This window comes from Sugiyamaella lignohabitans, chromosome B (assembly GCF_001640025.1).
Source record: "Sugiyamaella lignohabitans strain CBS 10342 chromosome B, complete sequence".
NCBI classification, from domain to species: domain Eukaryota; kingdom Fungi; phylum Ascomycota; class Dipodascomycetes; order Dipodascales; family Trichomonascaceae; genus Sugiyamaella; species Sugiyamaella lignohabitans.
In genome coordinates, this window is record NC_031674.1 from 685,039 (window position 1) to 709,214 (window position 24,176).

Genomic DNA, 24,176 nt, shown 5'->3' on the forward strand with positions numbered 1-24,176 from the left:
ACTGGGTGCTGCCTCCGGCGGCTGGGGCTCCGCCCCAGACCCTGGTGGCTCCTCTCGCTTCGCTCGAGTCGGGCCGTGTGGCACCCCGTAAGAATCTCCTGCTTCGCAAGAGCTACCAGGGTCTGGGGCGAAGCCCCAGCCGACGGAGGCAGTACCCCCCCCTCTCCTGGGTCCTGGTGGTGATGCTATAAATACCGCCCATGTTATAAAAATAGCACCATAGTCTGGCGTCACCGGACGCTGCAGGGTCCGGTCTTGCCTCCGGCGGCTGAGGCCGCGCCCCAGACCCCCGGCTCCTCTCGCTTCGTTCGAGTCGGGAACCCCCTGTCAACTCCTGCGAAGCAGGAGCAACCCGGGTCTGGGGCGGAGCCCCAGCCGCCGGAGGCACGCCACCCCCACTAGTGTGTGGTGGCACGGTACGATACTATAAATATATAGGGGAACTAAGAGTTGGTGAATAGGAGGAGGGGGTGGCGGGGCGGGGGTCAGCCCAGTTGGACGTAATTTCCCGGGAAAACGCCCTGGACGCCGTTGAGTTTGCCCGTCCACCAGCCGTTGGGGTCGGCTGTTCGTTGCACGATTTCGATGCGGTCGCCCGCGTGGATGGACAGGTCGCCGTGGGCCTGTGCTTCGTAGTCGTACAGCGCGGTACAGTACTCCACAGGTGCTACAGGGCTCGCGGCCACGGGTGACACCGGTGATGGCGAGTATGCTGTGGGAACAGCTGCTGCTGCTGCCGCTGCTGCTGGTTGTCCATACACAGGTTGTGCTGCTGTTGCTGCTGGTTGACCATAAGCCGGTTGTTGACCATAACCAGCTGGTGCTGCTGCTGGTTGACCATAAGCCGGTTGTTGTCCGTAGCCAGCAGCAGCAGGGGCTCCAGGTGCTTGATATACATACTTCTCTTGAGGAGGTTGTTGTCCGTATCCCTGGTAGGGTGGAGGAACTCCTTCACTTCCAGCAGCTGCTGCTCCTGCTCCATAAGCTCCTGCTCCATAGGCACCAGCTCCAGCAGCAGCTCCAGCAGCACCAGCTTCAGTCTCTTTACCGTACTTCTTCTTGGTCAATTCGAGCTTGCTCTTGGCATGGCCCACTCGGAAATGCGTGATTCCAATGGCCTCGGCCTGTTCCTGGATATCGCCTCTCTTACGGTTGAACGACTCCTCAATGTCGGCAGTTAGGTCGAAATATGGGATCTTCATCTCCTCCATACGGTTGTACAATGTGTAGAAGATGTTGAGTTGCATGTAGTAAAACGATTGAAACAACGGACGGATGAACTCGGCCTCCAGCTCAAACAGCTTTGGTAGCTCTTCTTTCAACAGATTGTTGAAATAGTCGTACTCCTGTTTGGCGATCTCCACATTGTTCTCTGCCGTATACATATTCTTCTCGTCCTTTATAGACCGTTCTTTCTTTCCCTGTAGTTTGGTAAGAGTGGCTGTATGACGGTCGAGATCCAATTGTTTGTGGTCTCGTTTGACGCTCATTTTACGGATCGCTTTAATCACCTTCAAAAGCTCGTCGGCCGGAGCCACGATTCTCGTTTCAATCATCTCCAGCTCCGGTTTCAATGTCGCTTGCAATTCAAATACAACGTCTCGATACTGTTCACATGCTTGAATTCCCTCTGGATTACCCTCTGGACGCGTCGAGTTGGGGTCGCTCATTCGTCCTGAAATGGGTTTATAGATTTCTTCCACTGCTTTCGAAAATTCGATCTGATGCTTGAGCATACCGTTAACTGCCTCGGAATACTTGGTCGACTCGGCGTGCAGTTTCTTAGTCTCGTCTTCGAGCTCTTTGAACCGTCTCTCAGCGTCAATGTAAACGAGATCCTTGGTGTGTGTGCCAATGTTCATCTTCTGTTTGAACGATTGGGGCGCCTGGTTCTTGTTAGTTCTGCTCGTTGCCGGTCTGCCTCCGGCGGCTGGGGCTGCGCCCCAGACCCCCTGGCTCCTCTCGCTTCGCTCGAGTCGGGCGTGGGGGTCCCGTCCTCGGGGTTTATTAGGTGGTCATGGTTGTTTGCTCGTGTCTTTCGGTCGGGTCTATTGGCTCCAGCTACTGATATTGTTGGATAACGTGACACAATGGCATTTCGATCTTTCGATAGCGAACGCTCCACCTAATGAATGTCTAGTAGATTCTCAACCAGAAAGTCAATGGACTCTCCGGATAATTCAGAAGTAGATTCTCCAGTAGATTCTATACTGGACTCACTACATATTCACCAGCTGTGACAACCCAGTGGATACACTAGTGATTCTCCAGTGTAGTTTCTATTAGTACTCCAGTAGATCCTCCAGCTGATGGTTCTCTAGTAGATTCTCTAGTAGGTTCTCCAGCAGGTGATACTCCAGTGGATTCTAATATATTCTCTAGTAGAATTCTCCAGAGAAATTCAGCTGACGACTCTCTAGTATAATCTGTCATAGCATCTCCAGTAGATTCTTCAGCTGGTGATATTCCAGTAGATTCTTCAAATGACTGACTCTCTACTAGATTGCCCAATAGGTTCTCTACTATTCTTCAGATAATTCTTGTGCTGAAACACTCGGAGATTCCCCAATGGATTCTCTAGTAGTTCAATATAGTTTTCTATCGAATCTCCCGCTGAGGGCCCTCCAATAGATTATCCATCAGATGAATTTCTAGTGGAATCTACTAGCATGTCTAGTAGACTCTCCTTTGGATTCTCTAATGAATTACCCAATGGAGAGATCTCTAATAAATTCTCGAGTACATTCTTTATTGTATCGATGGATATCGAGTAGATTCTCTGGTAAATTCTCCAGTACAAGAATCTCTAGTACATTCTTCAGTGGATTCTCCAGCTGGTGGATATCGAATAAATTCTCTAACGGATCTTGTATTGGACTCTCTAGTAGTCTCTCTACTGAAAACTCAAGATTGAACTTCTGATACATTGTGCCATGTCTTAATCCCAACAATCACTGAGCCAGCAACCACCAGCTACCAGCCACCAGGCATCAGCAACCACCAACAACCCATCAACAACCGAAACAATCGAACCTCTTTCAATTCGGAAATCGTAGTTATTAAACCACGGGCCCCAATTGACTCAATCCCAACTGCAACCTCTCAAAACATCCACCTCGTAAATACTCACCCTCACGGCGGCCTTTGTAAAGCCTTTCCAACTCATGTCGACGGGGCCGATGCTCGCGCTGATCAATAATAATAATCCAATTCAATTCAATTCCTGGGAAGTCTTTAACCTGTGTTTCACACGTCAGTCAAACTCAATCTGGTCTGTTTGGTCTGGCTCGTGCCGGAAGTCTGCTCCTGGGTCGTGTACCTTCCAGTGCCCTTATCAACCAATGGTCGCAAGCTATCGTGAGTTTGTGTGGCTATCTGGCGCCTCCGTTGTTCACGAGATCCCGTCCCGAGCCGCTGCTGCGGCCCACTGCACAGCCGTTCGTCGGGGTTGGTTTGGGGGTCGGGTCTGCCTCCGGCGGCTGGGGCTCCGCCCCAGACCCTGGTGGCTCCTCTCGCTTCGCTCGAGTCGTTTTCGTCGATGGTCCCGGCCATCTCCTGCGAAGCAGGAGCTACCAGGGTCTGGGGCGGAGCCCCAGCCGCCGGAGGCACACCTCCATCCCCCGTCGGGAGCACCTGTCGGATAGTCACGTGACAGGATCAATATTTTTCATGTTGATGTTGATGGTGAAGATGAGCAGCAGCGGTGAGAAGAGTGAAGAGAGTGAAACAAACGACCGGTTAGAATGTCCTTGTCGCTGATTTTCAGACGCTCTCTGAGCAGCTTGGCCCGGCCATTGATGGGTGCTATTAGCAGATCCGCTTTGGGCATGACCCGGGCGGGGTTGCTCGCCCAGCAGCCGGCCAGCTGGATGGTCCAGGCTCGCGGCATGAAAGTGAGAACCTCTGTCAAGAAATACTGTTCCGACTGCTACGTAAGTGTTTGGTGGTGTGGGTAGGCTGTTCGATTTGTGTCTCACAAGAGGCTCAGTGCGATATTTTTTTAAAAAATGAGCGTTTCATGAGCTCGTTTATACTTTGTTACTGAGTTTAATAGAGAAGAGACTGGGGAGGACACGCCCGACTCGAGCGAAGCGAGAGGAGCAGCGGGGTCTGGGGCGGAGCCCCAGCCGCCGGAGGCAGAGAGGAGAGAGAAATAAAAGGAGCTTGCCTGCTAACAGAAAGTAGATTGTCAGAAGAAAGGGCAGAGTGTATGTTTACTGCAAGAGTAATAATAAGCACAAGCAGCGTCAAGGTTAAGACGGTTTATGGGAAATGTTTCTTGCGATGAAGACTTTAAGAGCTTTGATCTGGTTGAGTTTGAAATTTTGTGAACTCCGAAGACTTTGAAAGTTTTGACAACTCTGATAGCTTGGAACTTTGAAATTTGTAAATAGATGAGATATAAATATATTATTGTATATTATTTTTGGAGGGTGATGTGAGATGTGATAGTAGTTATAGAGTAAGAGGAAGAGCTGTGAACACAGTGTGGTTATGAGAGCTGTGAGAAGTGTACGTTTAAGAGAGGTATCTGTCGAGCGATTCTCCCAGGACCTCTTCAATGGCAGGAACCAGGTTACGACGGACCTCGAGCTCAACTTGTTCTTCCTCGTCTTCGAGTAACTCGGCAATGAGGGGCACAAGTTGAGGCAGCATTGATACCCACTCTTCACCAAGCTTGTTATAGAGACCATGGAGGGTCTTGATGGCCCAGATCTTTTCTTGGCTCGAACTTCCATTCTTCATATGAGAACAGACTCCTTCGTTAATGGCCTTGTGATGGTCTGGCGACGAGCATACTTCGGCCAGAGTGACAATGGCTTTGACCAGCAGGGCGCCGAGTCCGGACTCGATAGTGGGAAGCTGAGCCAGCAACGAAGCACTAATCTTGTCGAATCGTGCTTGTGACTGCCAGAACTCGTCGTTATCGTTCTGGAACGAGATGACAAGCGAATTGAGTACGTTTCTTCTTAGCGACTCAGGTAACTCTTGTCGGGCCTTGGCACTGGAAGATGCGTACAATTCCAAGATTTCAGCAACTGGGTCGAGAATATAGCCATAGTAGCTGGTAACAATGGACTTCAAGCTTCCAAGTAGCTTGACAAGGAACTTGAAGAACACAATGCGCTTGGAAAAGTCCTTTGAGTTGTTGTCATCCATACACCATCTGACAATTCGAACAAACAAGGGTTGGAAGGTCTTGTCGTTGAGTTTCATAATGACTTTAATAGCACTGGAAACAGCCTTGGCTTCAATACGGTTGGTATCCTCCTTTCCATAGTTGCCTTGGCCTCGGACTTCAAATGCTTGCAACAAGAAGCCAATGATAATCGACGATTGTGACGAAACAACCTTCTTAGGACTAACGTCAATAACCTTGTCAAGACTGTCAAGGAAAATGTTGATAGAGTCCATTCCATTGTCAACAGCATATTTCCAGGTACCAGTCAGGGCCGAGATTACCTGCTTGTCTTCAATGTTGTTTCGGATAACATCCATCACACGAGTTCGGACATCAACAGTAGTGGCATTGCTAACAAGCACAAATTCGAAAACTTTCTTAACTGACGAGGTCATAAACGAGGGGATTCTCTTAACAAGACCAGATACAAGACCAAAAGTAGCCAATTGAATCAACTTTGCATCGTCCTTGTTTTCCAGAGCCAAGCTGGTTTCGAATCTCTTGAACACAACTGGTACGATCTTGCCAAACAAACCAATCATTCTTGCACCCAGAACAGTTGAGATACTGCTGGAGGCAGCAACAGCTGCAACAAATACCTTGATATCGCTGTTCAATAGTCCACGCTCACCAACAATAGCAGTCAATGCAGCGAGCAGCTCTTCAGGGCTCATTTGAGAGCCGAATTTGGCAATAATGACATCCAAGTCGTCAAGAACAAGCTGAATAATATGGGCATCTTCAGTAGATGACAGATAGTTTTTCAACAATGCAGTACAGTTGATAGCAGCCTTCACAGCATCTTCATCAGTGGACAACTCGACATCAAACTTGCTTTGCACAAGAGCCAAAAGATGGACCTTGACGTCAATATCTGAACTAGCAAGTAACGACTCGACAACCTCCACAAAACTGCCCATAGGAAGCACCTCTAACATCTTGCCCAAGAAGTTGAAAATGTTCTCTGCGAGAGAAGGAACGGCAGAAAGCTCGGTATTATCAGAAGTGGCCTTTCTTGTCTTCAAGAGTTGCTCGATAATCTCAGAACAAATATCCATGACGACAGCCTTGTCAGCTTCCTCTTTAAGAATTTGAGCTCTAAGTGATGGATACCCGCCAACAATGTCATCATCACCAAATACATTAGTCAAGAATTCGTACACATTAGCTTTGAGAGTGGCATTGTCAGTAACATTGGTACCATTGCCATTGGTGAGAGCTGTAAAGAGTTGACCACCTTCGCTGGGAGTCTCACCCTCTGTCAAAGGAATCGATTCCGAAACAGCAAGGAAGTTTCTGATAGCAGTGACTTGGTCAACTACAGTAAACGATCTTACAAAAGTAGTTCCAAATTGAACATACGACTTGAGGTCAGCCGACTTTCTCTTAATCTTGGCCTCAGAATACTTGTTGCCAAACAAAATGAGCAACTTGTGAAGACTGGCCTCGGGCTTCAAGGTTCTAACAAGAGCACCAAACAGCTTGACTCTTCTGTGACGAGGGATATGAGCAAATGCCGCAACAAAACTGAGCAACAAGAACTCAATCTCTTCATTACTAGTTCCATTGTTGTTAGAAACAAGAGCTGGGATAACTTGTGAAATGGTCTGTTGAATAACATGTGCAGAAAACTCATCGTCCTGTCTAACGGTGTTGGCACCCATGAATGTGAAAATAGGCATAACACTATGGAGAACAACTTCAGGAGCAAGCTCAGCAAGACTAGCAACAAGCAACAGGAATCTGTTTTGAACCTGAGGACTCGATGAAGAGCGAATGCAAGACACAATAATGTCGACTCGGACAAGAGCAGAGTCTATTTTGGTGTGTCTTTGGTGCTTGAGTTGTTCAACAGCCGATATCATACAATTGGCCAACAGCTGTTCTGTGTAAAGAGATGGCAAGTTAGAATCAGCTCCTAAAGACAAGATTTCACCAAGAATAGTGAACAATTGAGACAATAGGGTCATGCAACTGGGTCCCTCTGACTTGTTCTTGTCAAGGAGCTCCAAAATAACTGTCAATTTACGCAAATGCTTTTCGGCAAAAGAGATGAGCTCGCTACCTCTGAACTTTTCTCTCGATGAGTTACTGCTTCTTCTTCGTCTCTTGGGAACAGCAGGAGATGCAGTACCACTTCTGGAACCAGAGCTATTAGCGGCAGCACTGTCTCTTTCCAACTTGCAATCATCCAAAAGAGAAACAAAGTGAGGTGTGGTGATCTCAATGTTGTTTAAAACTTCCAAACTATCATAAGTTATCGATTCATCAACAGCAACATCTGATAAGAATCTTAGCAGACCAAGTTGAGTATCTGGTTTCAAAGCAGCTGATTTCCACAGATAAACAAGTCTTTGGCCAGCCTTGTCACTCAAATTAGACGAGGAGCGAATGGCTTGCTCCAAGAATGCGATTCCACTCTTTTCTCCAGACGACACAATACTGACAACAGCAGTCTCAAGCTTATCAAATGATACTCTCTCCTCCTCACAGATACTGACCCAAGTGTCTCGTTCGTCAATCCAAGACGTAAGCAAAGGAGTCAGAAGCTTAGAGGTAGAGCTGGACTTGGCCCACTTTCTCAAAATTTGCAGCAAGCTGACCTTCATTTGAGGAAGTTTCATTGACAGAACGTGACTAGTCAAAAAGGTAAGTAGAGGTTCTTGCAAAGACTTAAATTCCTTATCAGAAGCAACCTCTCCAATACGTTTGGAGATATAATCGGCATCCAAGTAGCACTCGTCAATATTAGGCAAAAGAACATCATTCAGCAAAACCTTGATGTTAGTTGATGTAAGCCATTTCACCTCTGAGCTCTGGTCTCCTTCACCATAAAGATTGTCTAAAGCCCAAACAGTGGGTTTCTTAATAGGATATCTGGTAGCCAAGCTGCGAATGATACTACTGGCACCTCGTCTAACCCGTTCCGACTCGTCGGAAAGAGCAACAAGCAAAAATGGGATAACAGCCTGATAGTCCACAGAGGGATTTTCTTCTACAATGGCACTAAACAACTCCAAAGCACGAACTCTAGCAAGATTGGCATAAGCACCAGTCCATATTCTAACCAAAAATGATGGCTGTGATTCTGCATCAATCTGTAATGACTTGAGAATGTCGCTCTGAGAAGATTGCAATCCCAAGGTGAATAAATTAACCAGTTCCCGGAATTCCTTGTTAGTATCAAGAGACAAGAATGAAGCAACCTTTACTGGAGATCTGGACTTCAACTCCTCAGTCAGAGTCACAGTTGCAGTCAGCTCTTCAGCTTGAGTCATTTCGACATCGTCATCAACAGCAGCACTTTCTTCTTGACCTCTTACAAATGCAAATTTGGTTTGGATCGAGCTCTGAACGCCCAGTTCAAGTTGATCAAAGCTAACTCCGGCGTTGGCAAGTACCTCTTTGAAACCCTTGGCACCTTCCTCAGAACTAAGAACAAACTCAAACAAACTGACAAGTTGCTCCTTGACATTGGCATCAGAAGCTTGAGTAGCAAGCTTGATACTGGCTCTTAACACAATATCAAGACCATGGCTGATACCAAACTTTCCACTGGCAAGCACTGATTGCACAAGGTAAATCTTTTCAGGAGAGTATTTCAAAACAGACAAAGCCCATCTGACAATAAACTGGCTAATATCATACTGCTCTGACAAAGCGTTAATCTCAGTGTCGATAGCACGAATCTTCTCGATGGCATCCCAATCTTCCTTTTCAAACGGCTCTAAAGTGTCATCGAGTTTGACCAACTGAGTGATACAGGAGAAACCGCTCTTAACTGAAGCACGAGACCAGTTGAGAATGATACTCTGAATGGCAGCACTCTTGACCTCTTTATTTAAACGGAACTGAGAGCCCAAAACAGCCAAAATAATGTATGCAGCAGTTTGAGCATCAGGATCTTTCTTGAGCGAAATAGCATTGGAACAGTAGGGCAAAAATCTGCCAACAATCTCCTGATCATTAGCACCCGAGTCTTTCAAAGAAATCATAGTCCAAATGCTGGTAGAAGACCAGAACGCCAAAAGCCCGTGATAAGCTCTTCTAGCCACAATAACTCTACTGATATAAGTCTGAACAACTTCACAAAGCTGAGAATCAGTGACCAAGGCACGAATAATCAGATCCTTAGAAGGGTTCTGAATATTAGCCTTGGAATTCTTCAAAAAGGTGAACAGAGGAGGCAAAGTGACGATATCCAGCACCCGGAGGAACACTGGTGTCGAGTAGTATGGCAAAATTGTCAAAAGCAGAATCTCCGCATTATGAGTGTGAATCCTATCCTGTTAGTATCCTATCTTTCATCTCCTCTCATTCCTTCCCATCAAAAACTTACTGGAAACGACGAACCAGCCATTCCAAAGCCCTGATGGCAGGCTGCAAGTGGATTCTGGGGGCCAGCAGCGACAAAAAGTTGTCAATGGCCCTATTAAGCAGCTCATTCTGCTCCGTAGTCTATTCTCTGTTAGTCCTGGCCACATAAAACGAGACACCGCCTCCAGCGGTTGGGGCTCAGCCCCAGACCCCGCTGTTCCCCGCTCCGCTCGAGTCGTTTCGTCCACGATCTCAGCCAACTCCTGCGAAGCAGGAGCAACGGGGTCTGGGGCGCAGCCCCAGCCGCCGGAGGCAGTCCAACACTCACCTGAACAGCTCTGTCGACCGTCACTGATGTCTCGGAAAAGAGACTGTCTTCGAAAATAGCAAAACCGCCATCGAGAATCTCCAGCTCGCGGAGCGCTTCCAGAGATGTGTTGTAGATAGTATCGTAGTCCTGTTCGGCAGCAACCCTGGGTTCGTAAATGAGAGAGACAGAATGCACTTTCTTTCTGCTTCTCTTGTCGATGATAGTGTCATTATTGGCACTGATAGCAGCCAACTGGCTTGCTAATGACGACATCTTCTGGTGGGGATTTAGCAGTCTACAAGTTCTTTCGAAGTCTTCGGTTGATCATGAAAAAAATATACACGGCTGATCAGAATTTTTCAGATAATGCAGGGTACCGCCGATCAGAAGCAGGTCCATTCTCGTAGCCCTTCCCCTGGCAGCCGTACAAGTCCATATTATCTCTCCTGGTCTATTATCCAAGTATTATTGGCTTGAGGTTTTTTATCGCGTTTTTTCGAGTCCACCAGACACCAACAGAACCCAATTGGCTCTTATTATTTGGCCTTATCTTTTGCAGATCGCTCTTTGAGGGGCTATTCTGCCTCCGGCGGCTGGGGCTCCGCCCCAGACCCCGTTGCTCCTGCTTCGCAGGAGTTTTCTCATGAGTTTTGACATTTGATCCTGGAAGGAAGTTCAAATACGCTCAAGGTAGAGTATCAGCTGTCAGAATTAGAAGAGTCAATTGCCAGGATCGAAATCTTTTGGCAATCTTCGAACCTGATTGTTTGAATACTGTTACATTCAGAGTTTTATATAAATCGAATGACCAGCAGGGATTGTGAAACTTAACAGCTAAAACTTCAGAACTTATTTGTTCTTATTATTTTCATGTTGTCTGCAATTATTTTGAACTGTACAGGATGCTCCGTACTTGTTCTCCTTCTACAAATGTTTGTTATATGTTTGTCTTACTACACCTCTCATGTGATTGTTCTATTAATGCGATTGTCCTTGTTTTTTGTGCACTTATTTAGCCAATTGAGAAAGTCATTCCTGGGTGGGTTGAGGAGCTCCTCATCATATCTTACAAGTCAGGTTCAAGGACGGAAAAAGACTTCCGAAATGCAAAACACACCGGCATCTCAGACACCAATAAAATAAAATATTTTCATACTGGCTTGCGATGACTGAGACAGACTGTGGCGATCGTTTCCGAATAAACTGTTTTGCTGGCAATCAGTTTTCCAGCTAATGTCAGGTGTAAGTGGATTAATTTGAATCAGCAATGCATTCATGGACGGCGCCACCAGCACTGCCTAGAGCCGTTTGAAGAGATAAGAACTTTCACCGATGCCAAGATGCTATGCTTAATTGCGGGTGCATGCGATAGGTGACAAATATTAATGTTTTTCCTAATTATTTTTTTTTCCGATTTCACATTTACTGATTTTTTCTTAGGATAGTCTCTGCTTTTACCTGATATCTTGGGTTGATCTGGTGAACTTTTTTAAAATGCCCGACTTGTCAGAATCAAGCGAGTTTATGCGAATGCAGACTGAATCTGCTCGTCCTGGATCTAGTTCGCAGGCAGGACATGTGCCTGGTACCTATAACAAGTCATTGAAGTCAATTGCATCGAACAACGGCAATGGATCAAGTACAGCTGTTGATTCAGTTGGTGGATTTGAAGGACTTGAACATCGTCAAATAAGATCCAATGATATTGAGCTCGAGTCTGCTCCACGGTACGCCAGCGAAAGTGATCCTTATAGTCTGTCATCCGGTCTAAAGACCAAATCTGAGTTGAAACGAATTCGATCGAATGAAGATGGCAAATCCAGATCTGTGGGTCGCAAGCTTCAGCAATTCTACGAGTCGCAGAATGAGCAAATCGAAATGCTTCTGAAGCCGGTAGAGGATCACCGGGCTGAAGCAAAACAGGCTGAAGGTGATAATCAGTTGAAATATAGAATCGCTGTTTATGGTTCTTTTGCGGCCAATATTATCCTGGCAGCTCTACAAATTTACGGAGCTGCATCTTCTGGCTCTCTGTCGCTTATCACCACAATGGCAGACGCTATTTTTGATCCCATGTCAAACATCACTCTAATTCTTGCTAATAGAGCCGTCAATCATGTGGACAGTCGACGATTCCCGTCTGGAAAAGCTCGTATCGAGACAGTAGGTAACATCACTTTCTGTTTTCTTATGAGTGCTGTAGGAGCAATTATTATAGTTCTTTCGGCTCGAGACATTGCTGGTGGAAATTCCGAAGAGACCAAGAAATTCCATCTTCCATCAGTAATTGCTGTAGCAGTGGCCTTTTGTACAAAGTTTGCACTATGGCTCTATTGTTGGGCGCTCAAAGATACATACAGCCAGGTCAATATTCTGTGGCAGGACCATCGAAACGACTTGTTCATCAATGGTTTTGGTATTCTCACTTCAGTAGCTGGTTCTAAACTAAGATGGTGGATTGATCCCATGGGTGCTATCATCCTGTCAGTCTTTATTGACATCGTCTGGCTGCGTACTGCAACCCAGGAATTCCTCCTGCTCATTGGTCAGACTGCTGATAACAGCATCCAGCAACTCATAACATATCTGGCTGTCACTCATAGTCCGGAAATTGACCAGGTCGATACCGTTCGTGTGTACCACTCTGGTCCACGACTAATTGCCGAGGTAGATGTTGTCATGAACGAGAACATGACTCTAAAAGAAACCCACGATATCGCAGAAGCGCTTCAATTCAAGCTCGAGAGCCTTCCTGATGTAGAACGAGCCTACGTCCATGTCGACTATGAAACCAGTCACAAACCCGAACACTTTCTCAAAAAAGAACTGTAATATATTCCCTGTACATTAAGTTCTATTGCCAGTAGGGGCCTCCGGCGGCTGGGGCGCCGCCCCAGACCTCGTTGCTCCTATTTCGCAGGAGATTTATGGACCTGTAGATTTTTTCTAGACCCGGGAAATTAACTATCGACCCCTGTATCTCAGCAAGCATTAATATTGTGGATGTAAGGGTAAGCCTGTATATTATATGGGGTTTGATAAGGGATCGGCAGGACCCTGTTATGCCGATCTCTGGTTTGTGGTTGATGCCTTTTATAGAAACCTCGCATATTAGTCATTATTTTATTAATAATTCTCCGTTCTCATATTCGGAATAGAAGGAGAGAGCAATTTTTTGCGTGTAAAACTAGTAATATATCTTTAGTTATCTCCAGACCCTAACATCTAATAGAGAGTCATCATTTGCAGATCAAACGTTATCAACGGGAGATATTGGTTTTGACTGCAGCATCATAAATAAACGACTTTGACGAGAGTTGGTGACAGGAGATGGCGAAATGGGTGGTAGTGTGATAACGGTTTGCAATGCGCTGACCGGCGATGTCATTACTGGTGACCCCGATAGGTTCATTAGGTAGGTAGACCTGAAATTAGTTCTGATGGCGGTGGCAACTGCCGAGGTTCATACCCGGAGGCAATGGCTGTCTGCCATCGTAATCTGCCATTGTAGTCTGTTTGTTGGATTGATCTGATGCTTGATTACACTGGATGTGTTAGTGTGGGTTGGTGAGAGAGAGTATCTAACAATGTTTTAGTTTGGAGTCTTTTAAAGAATGGATCAAGGAGACCCAGGGGGTGTCGGAGGAGTACCAACTGCTTTTAACTGCTCGAGGCATGACTCAGCTTAAACTAGAAGCAATTGCTGATGGTCAGGAAGTTTTTTTGTTCGACAAGTCATTAATATCACCAGGTGCAAAAACCTATGCGGAAAACGGGTTGGTTGGAAAAGAAGATCGAGGGCCTCCATTAGCCCTCCCACCTCGACCAGCTGTAAATACAACAAGCAGTTTATCTGATCGATTCATGACTCATTCGGATTGGACTCAGAAATGCCTTTTGGTTGGTAAGGACTGTGGAAACAGAGTGAATGAGCTTCACATGTCTATAAATATCATCAAACGTGGTCTCAAGACGTCCCTAGAGCATATGATGCGACACTCTCAGGGATTGAAGAAATCGTTTGATTCGAAAGTCGATTTTGCTGTTGATCTGGATCAGAACATGCAAGCTACTGGCGAATGGGAAGTGTATTTGGAAAAGGTCAAGAAAATTGAACTTCTTCCTGCATTTAGAGAACAAGGTGAGGGTCGGGACCGACTTTCTTCGTGGATAGATGAATCTGTGATACGGAAAGCTAATAAGCAATGTAGTGAATTCGACCAAAAAATACAAAACAACATCTCTCATTTAGTCAAGGTGGTAAATGAAGTGATTGAACGAAGCACTCGTCTTGAACAAGATGCAATGGCTATGGCATCTAAAGATGCTGAAAGTGATGTACCAGCAGAAGCGACTTCTCGTCATGTTCGAGAGTTGTTACAGGACTTGACTGCTCTTGCAAATAAGATCCAACGTGATTCCGAGTCTATCGGAGGAGTTTCCGAGCAGACTGCCGTTCGGATCGAAAACCTCCACAAACGAGAGTTTTTTCCTCAGATAGAGGCGACTGTGAATGAACTAATTGGTATACACGAGGAGTGGCAGAAAGCCAAAGTTAAATGCCAAAACCTGGCTATTGGATATTTATCCACACTATCGCATATCCAGTACGATACTAGTATGGTACGACCTGAACTACAGAAGCTTACAATGTTGTTACAAACAACTGAAGATTTACGTGCGACAGTAGCTCAGGTTATTGACCTGCCCTTTTTATATGGTGCCCTAATTATTGAAACGGTGAGGCGAAACCATTGGACTGGTTACATTCGTGAAAACGTGTCTCAGACAGCTGAATCTCTTGCTACCAAGAGATTAGATGAGATAAAAAGAAGGAAGAAATGGAAAAACCATTATGGCAAGATATTGCCCAAGGTAGTAGATATTATTAACGAGGACATTGCCGAGATTGAGGTTAATTTCGTTAGTGGGGAGGTGAATGGTGATGGCGATGCTTCAAGCACTGATTCTGATCAAGTACAGGCATATATTAAACTTTTAACGAGTCTTGGTCTGAGAGAGGCCGCCGAAGAACTGGAACAAGAACATCAGAGTATGTTAAGCCAACTGGAATCGGACATTGCTGATAAGAACTTGGCCAAACTAGAAACTACTAAACAGTCTGATCATCACACTGACACATCTTCCCCTGCAAAAGTTTTCAAGTCGGGTACACTTGCTGAAGCTTATACAGATGAAAATGCGGCCTTGACGGCTAAACTAAAGGGATACGAGTCTCGAATTCGTATCCTAGAAGACCTTCTTCATAAACAGCAGTTTCGCGGTGAATCCACTCGAAGCGAAGCCAATCGCAGATCTGCCTCGCGGGATAAAAGCCATAGTCCAGGCTCTCCCCGTATGATTGAGAGACTGCATTTCCTCGAGACCCAAAAGTCGAATGATTCGAAAATAATTGCCCAACTCGAACAGGAGAAACGAGAGCTGGCGGAGTCTCTGTCCGCAAAAGAGCTGGCTCTGAAGGATGTCATGACTGTCAAGTCTGATTTATTAGCTAATATGCTTTCACAGGAAACAGAATTTATCCAGGAACGCAAAGCGCATCATGAAGAGGTCAACGAACTGAAGAGTCGGATAGACGAGTTGGAGCTCGATCTTGACAGAGCAGATGAGAAACTCCAGCTAGAAAACGACCAGCTTCGGGAGGAGGTCGATTCGTATAAAGAAAAGATTGAACAGCTCGAACAGGAGAATTCTAATCTTAAACAGCAAGAAGAGAAGCTTCATAAGAAAATTGAATACTATGATACACGGACGCGTGATCTTTCACAACGGTTGTTCACTGGATTCAAACGCAGCTGTGAAGTTCTCGAATCAATGGGATTACAAGTTACCAAGGAAATGGATGGCAATCTGATAACTTTCAAGGTGAACAGAGTGCGAGGTCTTGGCCGCCGGTCCAGTGCCGCCAGAAGCGAGATATTAGAACAGTCTCTTGAGGAAAATGGTAACGGAAACATGGTATCCAATCCCACACTCAACGAAGCCACTCCTGAAGACCTGAGAGTGTTGTACTGGATGGACGGTGAACCAGACGAAGAAAGATACCGCGAATTTATCAATGAGATTTATATTGACTATGATATTTTCCGAGATAGTGCCTGTAAACGATTACGAGATGTCGAACACCTCGCCCGAAAACTCCAGAAAGAGTCGAAACATTTGCGAGAACGCAAAACCCAGATCGAAGAAGAACTGCAATCGCGTCTTTCACTGCGCTCGTTCAAAGTTGGCGACCTCGCACTTTTCCTCCCCACTCGTGATCCGACCCGAGTCCCTAATCCCTGGGCTGCATTTAACGTCAATGCCCCTCACTACTTCCTCAAACAAGAAGATTCGCACCAGCTGTCCAATCGAGAATACCTCGTGGGCCGCATAACTCACATTGAAGAGAGGGTAGTTAACAAATCCCTAGACAACGATGAGGACAACCCCTTCGATCTAAGTGACGGACTGCGGTGGTATCTCCTAGACGCTGTTCCTGCTGAATGGTAAGCATAGCTATTATGTCATTTTATATGTATAGCACTTAATACACTAATTTGCATTATTATCACCTGGTCCTGCCTCCGGCGGCTGGGGCTCCGCCCCAGACCCCGTGGCTCCTCTCGCTTCGCTCCAGTCGGTCATCGGGGTGCCTAACACTAGGCGGTATTACGTGTTTCATATAGCCCGTCAATTCTGGCTATACAGAGTGGATCTGGAGATATTCGTTGTCAACCTCCTTGACACTGCTCTATTCCTGCTGTTTCAGAAAGTTACCCCTGATATTACCGCATCGGGTTAGCAACTCAGGGGGTCATCGCTTACCGGTATATGCATCTCAATATTATATAGACATGCGAAGTGAGATACTGGGAGTGTTTTGGACGAAGCGTCTGCAGGTGACCATTCCAGGAAAATGCTTTTCCTGACCTCACCTTAGAAAGAGTCGACTGAACTTGATTTGGCTTTACTTGCGGACATCCCTACTTTGTTGCCAATATTGTATATACACCTCACCATCTTCCTTTCCACCCAACAGTAATAGATATAGTTCTATGCCTATCGAAATACTGGCTCAGCTATCAAAGATATTTTTCCTATTGAGAAGATCGAATGGTTCTAATTGCACTTTCCCGTGCCATGGACCTCAGGTGGTGACACCTGCTAACTTTTTATGGCATAGCTCCCCTGGGGGTCATTTGGGCATTTATATGAGTTTGCCATAATATGGACCATTTAGATCAGGGTCGGGAATCGTTTCTAATGTAACAACACATATTAATTGAACAAGGAGCACAATTTGCAAATAGGCCAGTCTATTTTGTTAGTCTAGCATGTTCTATGTGTTTAATGATTGTTACGCCCTATGTCAAGCGTGCACAGACATTGTCTTCTCATCTTTTTTTCAGTCAAGACACCATTGGCAGCGATGGATCATGATGAGTGAATGACCCACATGCTGGCCCTCAATCGACAATCCTCGATATAAGTAAGAGGCTTCTGGTTACATTCGTGATGTAGTATGTCCGGCTTCTGTTGTGTTGAATTAGTTACAAGTTATCTGCAGGGATGCCTCCCGCCAAGGAACTTGACTGACTGAGTTATAAACTATACAGAAATCTCTTAATATGGTTTCCGATTTAGAATCTACCTTCAAGGACTGGGACCCCGATCTCGAAGTCAACTTATCCCAAATAGTAACACGCGCGAGGCATGTAGATAGCACTTAGGCAGCGACAGATGCTACCACATGTCACAAGCTGAAATTATCTTCACTACCGAAATGCTGCTGCATAATTCATTCTGGGCTGTTACAAAGGGCGTCACCGGTAGATAGCCAATGTTCTCTATTGGCAATATCAGGAGCCAGTGTGATGTCACCTATACCCTTGAATGTGATACAGCAAATTGGTCAACTTGGCACTTGCCAATACCAGAATTACCAGTGGTTTACTGGGTCTACTATGTTTACTTGGTTTATTTCGTTTTCTATGAATAGCCTGTCAAGCCTGCTACCCCAAAAGACCCCTAAGACTCCATTTGTGATAACCTGCTTCCGCCCATTCGCGGAACTCGGGCGTCGTAGGGGTCCTCGGCTCTTCTCAAGAGGGCATCACTGACAGACAGGATTTATTTTCAGCTGTCTTCAGAGGTACAACCTGGTAACTATATCATTTCTACTACATGTCTCGAATTAATTTTCCACACTCAACGGTAGCCTAAACCTGAGATCTGAGTACTGAAATCTATAGCCACCAGCTATAGAGTCGGTAACTACTACTACACTTTACTTCCGTCTCTACTACTACAGCTAATTCACTTCCAGTTACGGGCATTGGGAGTTTTGGCAGGAGATCGGTCAGGCTGCAAGTCGTCGCCCACCCAACGGGCCGGCTGGGATGCTTTTCAGCGGTTGCTGCTGCTGCTGCTGCCTCAGTCAGTTACCATTCAGTTGTGTTTTGTTTCTTGATCCAACCTAACACATCTGCTGTTGCTGTCGATTTAAACCACTGTACCATGTCTGAAAACAAAGTTCCAGCTGTAAGTACTTGACTGGGGGACGAGACCACTGGGGGGGAGAGAGAGACAGTGCCTCCGGCGGCTGGGGCGCTGCCCCAGACCCCGTTGTGCTCGCTTCGCGAGCTCCTGAGACCCTGGAGGGACCCTCCGACGCTCGACTCGAGCGAAGCGAGAGGAGCTACGGGGTCTGGGGCAGCGCCCCAGCCGCCGGAGGCAGGCCGACCCGTTTCCTAACCAATTCAGAACCAGTCATCTTCGTGGACTGCTTTTCTTAAAAGTATTGCCTCGTTCAATGGAGATCTGGCGTCATTGACTGCCCCTCCTTTTATTTTATCTCCGGTATCTTTGGTTGAATATTCGCAGTTCTGGTACGCCAATAATGAGCTTTTCACTGCTGCGTCCAAAGAACAAGATCCTGCCAAGCGTATGGTCCTGGTGCTCAAGTGGTTTATTGGCACTTTAAGAGGTCAGTACTGCTCGCGAAATGAAAAACTCGGATCTGAAAAGAAACCTTTGAACCCTTTCTTGGGTGAATTGTTTGTTGGGAAGTGGGCTGGTGATGCTGAGTCTGGTGAGACTGTTCTTGCTAGTGAACAGGTCAGTCACCATCCTCCTATCACCGGCTACAGTATATGGAACGACAAGCATGGAGTGTATTTGAATGGTTACAACGGAATGAAGGCCCGTATCGCTACTACTACCATTTCAGTCAAACAGAATGGCCATGCTACATACTACTTAAAGGCGTTTGACGAGACGTATATCATTTCTCTGCCGGCTCTTCATATCGAGGGAATCCTGTTTGGAGCTCCCTATGTTGAATTAGAGGGCAAGTCGTTTATCCACGGCTCGTCTGGTTACAGCGTGTCGATCGAGTACACTGGAAAGGGATACTTTTCAGGTAAGAAGAACTCGTTCAAGGCTAAAATCTACAAGGGCTCGGAAGATGCTGCTTTATACAGAGTATCTGGACAATGGAGCGAATCCAGCAAGATCAAGGATGAGAAGACCGGAGTCGAGACTCCATTCTTGGACTCGCTCAAAATCACTTCTGAGTCATTGCAAGTCAAGCCCGAGGCCGAGCAGTCCGAGCTCGAGTCGAGACGTGCCTGGTCAAAGGTGGCTGCTGCTATCAGAGAAGGCGACTATGAACTGATCCACCAGGAAAAGAGCAAGATCGAGAACGATCAACGTGAACTGCGAAAGACCGAGCAAGCCGAGGGCAAGACCTGGCCATCCAAATGGTTTGAAGAAGTGCCCGTCAGCAACGCTCCCGAGGTCTACCTCACCCTGTCAAAGGCCGCTGGTGTCGAGCCCGAGACCACCTGGACCTTTGTTAGATCCAAGTTTGACGCCGCCGACGTCAAGCCCTAGACACCCGTGCCTGCTACTAATACCGGTTATATAATGAAACTACTACATCCCCCTGAATATTCCGGGTGAGTGCGCCTCCGGCGGCTGGGGCTGCGCCCCAGACCCCGCGGCTCCTCTCGCTGCGCTCGAGTCGTTGCGTCGGCGGTCCCGATCATCTCCTGCGAAGCAGGAGCAACCAGGGTCTGGGGCGGAGCCCCAGCCGTCGGAGGCAGACTCCCAAATGCGTTTAAAGCCCGTTTGGAGCGGTGAGTGTGGTCGGTTGAGTGTGGTTTATGTAGTTCTTATCTGGGGATCGTATATGCAGCGGGATGCACGATAAGGCGATAGACCGTTGAAGAGAAACGGGTATATTCAGGGGTCAGATGAAAATAAAAGTGAAAAATTAGATGAACAGGTCTGTTGGCAACAGTGGCGTCATAAAACAACACCCAGAGTAGAGAGTGGAGCAGCGACAAGGACCGAGTCACATGGCGACTAAATTCAAGTTCACAGGCTTCAGGGTCGCTAGACATCGAATCTGCAGTATTCACGCGACTAGACCTACGGTAAGGGACAACAAGAGCCTCAGAGATCTAATAATTATTAACTATTTCAGGCCCTAGTGACAGGCTACAGTCTACAGACTGTAGAAAAAAAGCTACGGATCACTGGATTTAATTACAGCATATTATTTATTGTCTACACAGTAACAACTGCAGGGTACAATACAGACTGGATACTGACTCTGGACACTAACTACAAAGTACTGGAGTAACTGAGTGCTATCTACCGACTGATTATACGAGCATACCCCAACTGCCCGATCGAAAACATGCTTTCATCACCCACAACAGGCTGTCTGCAGATAAGCTTGACCAGCAGGAGTTGTCTGAGAATGTAGAGCCAGCAGCAGCAGCAGCATCAGCAGCATCAGCATTCCACAGAGAGAGTACCACACCAGCAAACTCACCAAGAGAGAAACTCGCAGGGTAAGTGGTGGTAAGTTATTTTATAATGGCACAGCTACAGCTACAGCTACAGGTTCTATAGGAAGGAGTATGTGCAGTAGTGTAATAATAGTCTGCCATCAGCGATTTGGCCCGCTAATGCACTCAACTGAAGAAATAGAGCCATGAATCGGGAAATCGAGGCTCCATTCTGCACGAGCGGGACTATTTTTTTATTGTTTTATATCTCAGTTAGTTCAATTCCAATCCACAAGCATAGTAGCACAGCGGCACCGACACCGTTATTGGCAGTTCGCAGTTTACAGGCGACAGCGACGAGCTGCTACCCGAACCACTGCCATACTAATCAATCTATTTGCCGAGAACTGCAACAGAAATGTACCAAAACAGTACCAGAACTACAGCAGAAATGGGCCAAAACGGTACCAACACAGCTCCATACTACAGGAAACATGGTACTTGCTCATGTAACAGCATCAGCGGCAGCAGCAGCAGCAGCATCGACAGCAGCAGCAGTAGCAGCAGCAGCAGTTGAAAAAGGAGTAGTATCAGCAGCAGTCGCACCAATAGCGGTAGTAGTCGCGTCAGACCTCCTGTAGCAGCAAGTGCCGTGTCTCCTTAGCAACAACAACAACAGCAGCAGCAGCAGCATCAGCAGCAGAAGCACCAGCGGCAGCAGAACCGCGGGTAGCAAACATAGCACGAATCGCGCCTTTAGCGGTCACAGCAGCCCTCACACACCCAGACCCAGACACACAGGCCCGAAAACGGCCCCAAATGGCCCCACCACCCAAATAACACCCGCACCGCTGGCGGGCTGGCATGCCTCCGGCGGCTGGGGCTATGCCCCAGACGCCGTGGCTCCTCTCGCTACGCTCGAGTCGGTTGCTAGGACCCTGGAGAGCCAATCCACCGACCAATTGATCCATTACACCCTCCAAACACCGGGGAAAACCCCACGCCCGACTCGAGCGAAGCGAGAGGAGCCACGGGGTCTGGGGCGGAGCCCCAGCCGCCGGAGGCACTACCCCAGCACCCCAAGCAGCGCGCCGCACAGGTTGGGAGTTGGCTACTGTACATCATGGCATGGGCGTATATCAAGGAACCCGGCAAATCAGTTGCAGGGAAACAGCCATCACCCACGGCGACGGCCGTATATCCACACTTTAAAAACAGTGGCATATCCACCACTGTAAAGTTCCCACTGTTTTTTCTATTACTACACCAACTACACTACAACCACAGTGAGCTGTAGAGTATACACAACTAATAACTGAGCCCTGCAAAAAATATTATCGAGGTAAGTACAAGAATGAAGTGTGAACATCAGCACCTGGATACATAATACCAAGTAGACAGTGGGTACACAGTCAATACAACAACAGCAATTGCACTTGAACAAGACTGAAGATTTTTTAAGAACAAGGACCAGACAGCATTTTTGCTGTTTGTTGTTGTACACATAGTGACTAGGAGTTTTTTTTGTTGTTTGGTTGTTTGAACTGCCAAAGACACGACTTTATTCTATATCTTAGTCGGATTATGATATTGTTGTGGTTAATTGGTTTAATAATCATATGAGAAAACTCTTTTATTGGTCGAATTGACACGGTTTTTTATTTCTGGTCAAGATGGATGTGTGGTTGGAGGTCTGGGTTACTGTCTAGTTTAGTTAGACAGTAATGGCGACTGAACACCACCAGACTGTTCATTGATGTAATCGCTGCTGCTGTTGTTGTTGTTGTTGTTAGCTGGTACAAATATATACTACTGTCTACTTAGAATTGGGAGCTAGTTTTGGGTGGTGTTGTCGAGACGGAAATGAGAGAAGTCAAACTGGTGAAATTGGGGTTGCAGTTTACAATTGGAATCTGGTGTTACTTGGTTTGTGGATATATGTTATACCTTTGAGTTGCTCGCTTTGCAATACGAAAGTATTATTGCTATTATTATTACGACTGGAACAGCCGACTCGTGCTTTCTGATTGTAATTGGGGATATTGATACCACTATTAGGACTGCGTTTGAAACTGCATCACATACAGTCGTTACTCGTTCACTATCAATTGTCACTGAACAACAGTGAACTGAACAAGTACTCAAACTATTAATTACCCTATATTATTTCTATCTGTCTATTTGCCCACTGGTTCAACAGACTCAATTGAAATATACCGGGCATTATCTAATTATCTATTCGACCATTCGACAGCTTTTCTGTTCGATAAGTCAACACACACACAAAACAAGACTGGTTACGCGTTATCAGCTCAGCTGTAGCCAGGACGACTAGGACTATCAGGAACAGCAGTATATCTGACCGTTGACAGTCGCGTCAACACGGCAGGATGCCGCAATCTTATTGCATACACTATATAGTGTAGAAACAATGGCAGTGGAATACCAGAACTCTACTCGAAGAACAAGTATAGTACTTCGCTTCGACGAACAGCAGCAGCAGCAGCAGCATTGATTTTCAAGGGCCTAATTTGGGGGTATGGCCTTAGACCCCATTTTTGGCTCCCCAAAGTGGGTTAGACGATCATTTCCAATCATGGCATTGGAAAACTCCCAACCGATTGCAGCTGGTGTTCTCTGATGTACAGACAGCAGTGTTTGATTTAGCACGTTAGCTCACTAAACGAGCTTGCATTTTTTACTACAAGCTTACGAATACCCACGCCCACGCCCACACTGGTGCTGGTGCTGCTACAGCTATCACTGCAAATTCCTATTGCCCCCACTCTGATATCGATTACTCGATACAATCATAGCATACCATTCATTCACAGCCATTACATTCCACAAACCAGATAACAGTACCATACCAGATTCACTTGTGCATACTACAGAATGATCGATACGATGATTATGGTATAAATTTACGTGATGAAATGTCACATGACAATAATGTCGTGGTACTTCGGTTATCCATGTATAATCAGTACTTGGCAGAATCTCAGAACAAGTCTCGTGACATCCCCCAGAAACGCAATGCTGTCGCGCACCAACCCCTGACCAACTGTTCTATCACACTCCCGACGCCCGACTCGAGCGTAGCGAGAGGAGCAGTGGGGTCTGGGGCGCAGCCCCAGCCGCCGGAGGCACACCCCCTCCCCCAGTGTATAACAGTCACTAACAGAGCCAAAGATGCCCAAGGAACCCGGTAGACGTCGTACTAAGGAGGAGATCCGCAAGAAGAAGAAGGACCCCAACGCTCCTAAGCGTGCCTTGTCGGCTTATATGTACTTTGCCAACGAGAACAGAGACAATATCAAGAACGAGAACCCCGATATCTCGTTCGGCCAAATTGGTAAGGTTCTCGGAGAACAATGGAAGGCTTTGACTGACGCCGAGAAGGTGCCCTACGAGGCCAAGGCTACTCAGGACAAGAAGCGTTACGAAGAAGAAAAGGCAGCCTACCAGGCCAGCAAAGCCCAAGAGTACTCTGAATAAAAGAAAGCAATCAATCAATAATCGATGGATCAAGCAACCAATCCCGTCGGCCGCCACTTGCTCCGCC

The 24,176-nt window shown here is 46.6% G+C and overlaps 6 protein-coding genes across 6 annotated transcripts; 4 read left to right on the top strand and 2 right to left on the bottom strand.

Moving 5' to 3' along the window:
• Nucleotides 1-485: 485 nt before the first annotated feature.
• RVS167 (amphiphysin) lies at nucleotides 486-1,862 on the bottom strand (the record flags this gene model as incomplete). The annotated part of the gene is made up of 1 exon (XM_018879141.1): nucleotides 486-1,862. One exon carries the CDS (start codon nucleotides 1,860-1,862, stop codon nucleotides 486-488), a length of 1,377 nt encoding a protein of 458 aa, XP_018737084.1.
• A 3,219-nt stretch (nucleotides 1,863-5,081) lies between these two features.
• On the bottom strand, nucleotides 5,082-9,177 carry UTP10 (Utp10p; the record flags this gene model as incomplete). Its single annotated transcript, XM_018879142.1, has 2 exons — nucleotides 5,082-5,097; nucleotides 5,186-9,177. 2 exons carry the CDS (start codon nucleotides 9,175-9,177, stop codon nucleotides 5,082-5,084), a joined length of 4,008 nt encoding a protein of 1,335 aa, XP_018737085.1.
• Nucleotides 9,178-11,303: 2,126 nt separating this feature from the next.
• On the top strand, nucleotides 11,304-12,641 carry AWJ20_2214 (uncharacterized protein; the record flags this gene model as incomplete). Its single annotated transcript, XM_018879143.1, has 1 exon — nucleotides 11,304-12,641. One exon carries the CDS (start codon nucleotides 11,304-11,306, stop codon nucleotides 12,639-12,641), a length of 1,338 nt encoding a protein of 445 aa, XP_018737086.1.
• Nucleotides 12,642-13,484: 843 nt separating this feature from the next.
• Nucleotides 13,485-16,322, top strand: ATG11 (autophagy protein ATG11; the record flags this gene model as incomplete). The annotated part of the gene is made up of 1 exon (XM_018879144.1): nucleotides 13,485-16,322. One exon carries the CDS (start codon nucleotides 13,485-13,487, stop codon nucleotides 16,320-16,322), a length of 2,838 nt encoding a protein of 945 aa, XP_018737087.1.
• Nucleotides 16,323-18,758: 2,436 nt separating this feature from the next.
• Nucleotides 18,759-19,706, top strand: KES1 (oxysterol-binding protein KES1; the record flags this gene model as incomplete). The annotated part of the gene is made up of 1 exon (XM_018879145.1): nucleotides 18,759-19,706. The coding sequence occupies one exon, from the start codon at nucleotides 18,759-18,761 to the stop codon at nucleotides 19,704-19,706; it is 948 nt and encodes a 315-aa protein (XP_018737088.1).
• Nucleotides 19,707-23,803: 4,097 nt separating this feature from the next.
• Nucleotides 23,804-24,109, top strand: NHP6B (Nhp6bp; the record flags this gene model as incomplete). The annotated part of the gene is made up of 1 exon (XM_018879146.1): nucleotides 23,804-24,109. The coding sequence occupies one exon, from the start codon at nucleotides 23,804-23,806 to the stop codon at nucleotides 24,107-24,109; it is 306 nt and encodes a 101-aa protein (XP_018737089.1).
• Nucleotides 24,110-24,176: the final 67 nt, after the last annotated feature.